Source organism: Syngnathus typhle, linkage group LG6 (assembly GCF_033458585.1).
Source record: "Syngnathus typhle isolate RoL2023-S1 ecotype Sweden linkage group LG6, RoL_Styp_1.0, whole genome shotgun sequence".
Taxonomy (NCBI): domain Eukaryota; kingdom Metazoa; phylum Chordata; class Actinopteri; order Syngnathiformes; family Syngnathidae; genus Syngnathus; species Syngnathus typhle.
This window is the reverse complement of record NC_083743.1, coordinates 20,944,745-20,951,213: the sequence shown is the minus strand read 5'-3', so window position 1 is coordinate 20,951,213 and position 6,469 is coordinate 20,944,745. Positions and strand designations below refer to the sequence as shown.

The 6,469-nt window shown below is 38.5% G+C and overlaps 1 protein-coding gene across 3 annotated transcripts; it reads right to left on the bottom strand.

The window, feature by feature from the left end:
* Positions 1-929: 929 nt before the first annotated feature.
* Positions 930-5,330, bottom strand: LOC133155967 (uncharacterized). 3 transcript variants are annotated; one of them, XM_061281661.1, is made up of 10 exons: positions 4,986-5,329; positions 3,773-3,870; positions 3,429-3,563; positions 2,825-2,973; positions 2,587-2,723; positions 2,401-2,494; positions 2,139-2,262; positions 1,566-1,783; positions 1,310-1,490; positions 930-1,175 (listed from the first exon to the last, which is right to left on the bottom strand). In XM_061281661.1, the coding sequence occupies exons 1-10, from the start codon at positions 5,111-5,113 to the stop codon at positions 1,087-1,089; spliced, it is 1,353 nt and encodes a 450-aa protein (XP_061137645.1). In that variant the 5' UTR covers positions 5,114-5,329; the 3' UTR covers positions 930-1,086. The 3 variants fall into 3 exon arrangements, with proteins under 3 accessions (XP_061137645.1, XP_061137646.1, XP_061137647.1); XM_061281662.1 differs by lacking the exon at positions 3,429-3,563 and having other exon boundaries at positions 4,986-5,330; XM_061281663.1 differs by lacking the exon at positions 3,773-3,870 and having other exon boundaries at positions 4,986-5,330.
* Between the last annotated feature and the right edge of the window lie 1,139 nt (positions 5,331-6,469).

Genomic DNA, 6,469 nt, shown 5'->3' with positions numbered 1-6,469 from the left:
GAAAAAAACGCTCTCGGGTGCTTTAGAGTGCCGAGTTTATTACTGCGCATTAAGAAATGACCACCTCCAACGTTTGGTTTATGTTTTATAAGCATTTTTAATTTTATTGCTTAAATCGCATTTTCTCGGCGAGCTGAGCACTTTTTCTGAATTGTGCCGCTCCCGTCACTCTGGTTAGGTTGGCATCGAAAAAAACGCTCTCGGGTGCTTTAGAGTGCCGAGTTTATCACTGCGCATGAAGAAATGACCACCTCCAACGTTTGGTTTATGTTTAATAAGCATTTTTAATTTTGTTGCTTAAATCGCATTTTCTCGGCGAGCTGAGCACTTTTTCTGAATTGTGCCGCTCCCGTCACTCTGCACAGCAAAAACTGGAGTGTTGAATCAACTCCCACAGAGTCAATTTTAACACTTTTTGCGGGTTTATATAGCTCCACACTCTACAGAGTTAAATTAACACTTTCAAAATAGTTAATTATTTAACACTGTACCTAGAGTTACTTTTTAACTCCCTAGACTGGGTTGAATTAACACTATATCGAGTTACATTAACACTATATCAGAGTTACTTTTTAACTCCCTAGACTGGGTTGAATTAACACTATATCGAGTTACATTAACACTATATCAGAGTTCCTTTTTAACTCCCTAAACTGTGTTAAATTAACACTATATCGAGTTACATTAACACTATATCAGAGTTCCTTTTTAACTCCCTAAACTGTGTTAAATTAACACTATATCGAGTTACATTAACACTATATCAGAGTTCCTTTTTAACTCTCTAAACTGGGTTAAATTAACACTATCGATTTACATTATATCAAAGCTCCTTTTTAACTTCCTAAATTGGGTTAAATTGACACTACATAGTTAAAAAAAAAAAACAGTACAATACAACCATTAAAATGACAATTCCAAGAAAAATGCATTTTCAAAAACACAATTTATTTTAACTTTTCCCCCAATGCAGTCAGTTAAAACATGAGGGTAAAACTTTGAAGGCATGGTGGTGTTCAACAAACATCTCTGTAAATAGCTTTTTTGTCAAAAAATAAACGTCATCTTCAACCAGAAGTACATCATCTATTTGACAAAAGACTGGCATGTCTTCCTCCATGGAACTGCAAACAACAAGTCCACCTTTGTACTCAACACCATCGACTTTAACCCAACTTTAAAAAGAAAAAGAAATACACAGAATGAACGAACAATTGAAGTCCAGTAACATAAAATCAATCGGTCTTTATTAATCACAAGACTATTGAACTGTAATTGCTTATAACAAATTCTATCGAACAAAACTCACTTGGTGCCTCATCAAGTTCACTTCCTGGAGACTCTGCGGCCTGCAGCATTCGGCGCAGCTCAGGTGTTGGGGTGAGCCGCTTGGCCTCTTTGATGACAGTATCTCTGAAGAACGGATCCCATTTCTGGAGCAGCAGGTTGGAAACCTCCTCTTCAAACAGGAGTGTGAAGTCTTGATTCATCTATAAGAAAGCAAATGTACTACTACCACATTCAGCACATTTCAAGGCATTCTAAAAATCCCATTTCATACTTACCAATCCCTTTGTATCCAGGAATCTTGGGAAGATGGAGAAGATATCTTGAGTTTTGTCTGAGTCGTGGATGAGTTTTTGGCGATTCTGAAAGGTCTCTCTCATCTTCAGAAAAATTACGGAACTGTCTGTTGTATGGTTGAGCAAGGAGATGGCTTCCTGGTATGCATCCCCATCAAGCTGCTGGTCAACAACAATGGACCTGCGCACATTTGGGCCTCCTGAAAAAAAGCACACAATTCTTTCAAGAAAAAAAACAAGAAACACCCTAGATGAAGTTGTAAGAAAGAAAGAAAAATGAGGGGTACTTAGAGAAAGAAAGACAGTTGCGTAGAGAGAGAGATAGAGAGATAGATAGAGAGATAGAGAGATAGATAGATAGATAGATAGATAGATAGATAGATAGATAGATAGATAGATAGATAGATAGATAGATAGATAGATAGATAGATAGATAGATAGATAGATAGATAGATAGATAGATAGATAGATAGATAGATAGATAGATAGATAGATAGATAGATAGATAGATAGATAGATAGATAGATAGATAGATAGATAGATAGATAGACTGACCTCCTCCTGGGGAAAAGCCAGTGGGGCTACTTGTAGATGCATGTCCTCTTCGAATCTTTCTCTGAATCGTTTTCAGACGCCAAGAAATGTATCCGGTGCTGCTTGCAGCATCATAGAAATGTTCCTAAAATGGAAATACATTCAAAATTAATGTGATGTCAACCTCATAAGCTACTGTGAAATTTCAGAATCTAAATGTTACTGTAATGTAGACAAAACATGAAAATTATGTAAACAGATAGTACAATAATAATGACTATACATAGCCTTTCTTGGAGTATGGGTCTTTGAGGGACGGGAACACTGTCACTATCCCAAGAGCGTACTCTTCTCGAACAGCTTTGCTGGGGAGTTGCCTGAGAAAAGATCAAATTAGCATTAATACAAGGGCCAAGTAGTTAACTTGTTAATAAAAAAAGGATAGTACAGACAAATAGAACACACATACCCGTGTTTATCAATCATGTGTGCCACTATTATATTGACCAACTTTCTTCTGGTAGCATCTGTTAGAGTTTTTGTTGTGTGATACTCTTGGAGGACCTCTTCACCACCTGAGCTGGTACCAAGGACATCTTCAATCAACTTTGAAAAAGAAGCAAAAAAACAAATGTGATAAACTGCCTTTCTAGAGTTTAAGGATGACAAATGTTGATTTTAAGAAACCTGTGAGTACTTAGCACAACCTTTCTAGCAGATGCTGCAGTAAGTGGGCCCTCAAGTCTTGGTTTCTTCCTAGGAACCTCATCTAGGAGTATAGTTGATGTACTTGCACATGAACTGAAGCTTGAATCAGAATAATCGGATGGAGAGGACAAGGAGCAATCGGAAAATTCTAAAAAAAAAAAAAAAAAAAAAAAGAAGGGGGGTGGGGTGTTTATTTGCAGTATACAAAAAGTCATAGAAGATTTTTGATCTAACCAAGCCAACGGCACACCATAGACTCAACTCATTTAATCAATTGATTCTCAGTCTTGATAGGCAATTCAGAAATATTTTCAGAAATTGTTTTAAAGGCATGAATTAGATTAATCAAAAATACATTTGGTATTCATATTGGATTTATGTCAGTTAAAATGACATTTAAACCATTTAATAAAAGTCAGGCTGAATGTCCCTGTTGTGTAACCACAAAGAATGATATTGAATATTTGATCCACCTTTAAGTGTATTAAATGACTTAATTCTGAAAACATTAAATTGAAATTGTTTACTGTATTTCTGTACTTATAAATTTGCATTAGTGTTTTACACATTGCATTATGTAATTTACCCCTTTACATTTCTCACCGTCATTTGAGAAAACTGATAGAGTCACATTGCCTTGGCTGACAAGGTCACTGAAAATGTCCTCATCAACTTCTGTCCCTGTTGCATCTTTGTACACTAATTTTGCGTCAGGTGGCAGGCAAAATCTCTCGATGACTGGAAAAGACAAGATACATCTGAGTGGACCTTTAAGATAGCACTGATCTTGCCTCATTTCACATTCAATAATTTAATCCACCACTGTAAACAAATTCAGAGATAATCCCCTGCATAAAATACATTCCCTTTTCAGTCCAAATCTTAAAAGAAAGGGGCGTTGTTCTGCCCTTTATATCAAACCAAGCATAAGTAAAACAAAAACAAACCTTTGTCATGGAACTGCACAAAATCAAAACATCCATCAACCTCATCCAACTTCACATACTTCTGCTGTTGGCAATACCGAACCTGGATCAACATTTTTCTGAGACATGCAACAACAAACAAATGTCAGTAAACACTTAACATGCAAGAAATAATTATTTAACACTCACATAAACGTTGTGTATCATGCAAGAAATTGTTTCATTATTAATTTCACTGCATGTCTAAGATTAAACACATTCAGCAGCTGCTGGGAGGCTGTTAAAACATGCCACAGCAGGCCCAGTGGAAACGCTCTCATTGATGAACGTGGCAGCGACTAGCTGTAGTGACTGCAGCACATGCTACCGTAATTAACATTTACATTTGAGGCAAAACTGATTTATTAAAACATTCCCCTCTGTTAAAAGCTGGTTTTCAGCGACCAAACAAACACAACACAGCACCAGTAAAGTTGACCCTTTATAGTCTGACTGCCCACTACATTACCTACATTACCCATTAATCAGAGTTATTAACCACACCTGTATGATCAGAGCCTCGGACACTCGTCTCGGTGCAGTGGCACAGGGAGTCTGCCACACAGGCACCCAACTGCAATTGTTTAGGCTAATTATTTCACTCTAGCCGTGGCTCCTACGCAAAGTGCGGGGTTTATTGCATGAATTAACTCCTCACTTCGTGTTGGAGCCAAAGTTCATCCTGTCGGGGCTTATTTCTCCATAACAACCTCTGAACTGTTTATCCCTTACTTATTCTAGAGGGTTATGGTTAGGATTAGGGTTAAGGTTAGATTAATGGACGCAGAAATTAACAAGTGTATGGTCGGAGAAATGGGAAGAGGGAGTATTGGGCAGTCGGACTGATGCCATGCATGCACCCGCCATGAACTTCAAGTTAGCTTTTTAACATGTGCTAACGTTAGCCCCAAACTATATTCGACAGTTAAATATGAAGCCTTGTTTATACAACCTCTCAAGCACGCGTGAGACTTGGTAAAATGCAAAGGATAACATAGGAAACCGTTTTTTTATTAATGTTTATTTTTTAGCAAGTGGTAACGTTAGTGGTGAAGTTAACATTGCATTAAAAAAAAATCCAAACGTTCGCTGTCCAGTGCCAACCACAAAAAATGCTTAGCAAAGTTACATAAATATTCTCAGCAGACGTTTAATTCAATGTTATTGTTCCTACAAGTTTGATTTTGTAGCTTACCTCGTGTAAAAGTCCAACTCCGCATCCATTCCTGATTCCAGCAGCGAAATAAACGACGGTTGACCACGCCACGCACAGGAGACTATTGATTGATGCACGGGTTCACCCTGCTGAAAGCCCAGGGGCATAACACATGGGGTTACCTGGACTGAAGCCCAGGGGCCTATCAAGCAAGTTAACTCGGCCGAGATGCACTTTACATCTCTACAGAGTTGATTTGCTTAGGTTGGAATAACTCTGTTAAATAACTCCAACACTGAACACCATTTTAATCAGAATGTGTTAAAATGACACTTTGAGAGTTGAAATCAACTCTGACATGTTTAACCCTGAAATTTCAACACTCCAGTTTTTGCTGTGTGGTTAGGTTGGCATCGAAAAAAACGCTCTCGGGTGCTCTAGAGTGCCGAGTTTATTACTGCGCATTAAGAAATGACCACCTCCAACGTTTGGTTTATGTTTTATAAGCATTTTTAATTTTATTGCTTAAATCGCATTTTCTCGGCGAGCTGAGCACTTTTTCTGAATTGTGCCGCTCCCGTCACTCTGGTTAGGTTGGCATCGAAAAAAACGCTCTCGGGTGCTTTAGAGTGCCGAGTTTATTACTGCGCATTAAGAAATGACCACCTCCAACGTTTGGTTTATGTTTTATAAGCATTTTTAATTTTATTGCTTAAATCGCATTTTCTCGGCGAGCTGAGCACTTTTTCTGAATTGTGCCGCTCCCGTCACTCTGGTTAGGTTGGCATCGAAAAAAACGCTCTCGGGTGCTTTAGAGTGCCGAGTTATTCACTGCGCATGAAGAAATGACCACCTCCAACGTTTGGTTTATGTTTTATAAGCATTTTTAATTTTATTGCTTAAATCGCATTTTCTCGGCGAGCTGAGCACTTTTTCTGAATTGTGCCGCTCCCGTCACTCTGGTTAGGTTGGCATCGAAAAAAACGCTCTCGGTGCTTTAGAGTGCCGAGTTTATGACTGAGCATGAAGAAATGACCACCTCCAACGTTTGGTTTATGTTTTATAAGCATTTTTAATTTTATTGCTTAAATCGCATTTTCTCGGCGAGCTGAGCGCTTTTTCTGAATTGTGCCGCTCCCGTCACTCTGGTTAGGTTGGCATCGAAAAAAACGCTCTCGGGTGCTTTAGAGTGCCGAGTTTATTACTGCGCATTGAGAAATGACCACCTCCAACGTTTGGTTTATGTTTTATAAGCATTTTTAATTTTATTGCTTAAATCGCACCCGAGAGCGTTTTTTTCGATGCCAACCTAACCAGAGTGACGGGAGCGGCACAATTCAGAAAAAGCGCTCAGCTCGCCGAGAAAATGCGATTTAAGCAATAAAATTAAAAATGCTTATAAAACATAAACCAAACGTTGGAGGTGGTCATTTCTTCATGCGCAGTGATAAACTCGGCACTCTAAAGCACCCGAGAGCGTTTTTTTCGATGCCAACCTAACCAGAGTGACGGGAGCGGCACAA

What these genes read in the sequence shown, in the direction of transcription:
- LOC133155967 (XM_061281661.1), bottom strand. Translation starts at nt 5,113, where the DNA reads ATGCCCCTGGGCTTTCAGCAGGGTGAACCCGTGCATCAATCAATAGTC. An exon ending in GAGTTGGACTTTTACACGAG is followed by an intron (nt 3,871 to 4,985) that starts GTAAGCTACAAA and finishes TGCATGTCTCAG; the next exon opens with AAAAATGTTGATCCAGGTTC. An exon ending in TGTGCAGTTCCATGACAAAG is followed by an intron (nt 3,564 to 3,772) that starts GTTTGTTTTTGT and finishes TGTCTTTTCCAG; the next exon opens with TCATCGAGAGATTTTGCCTG.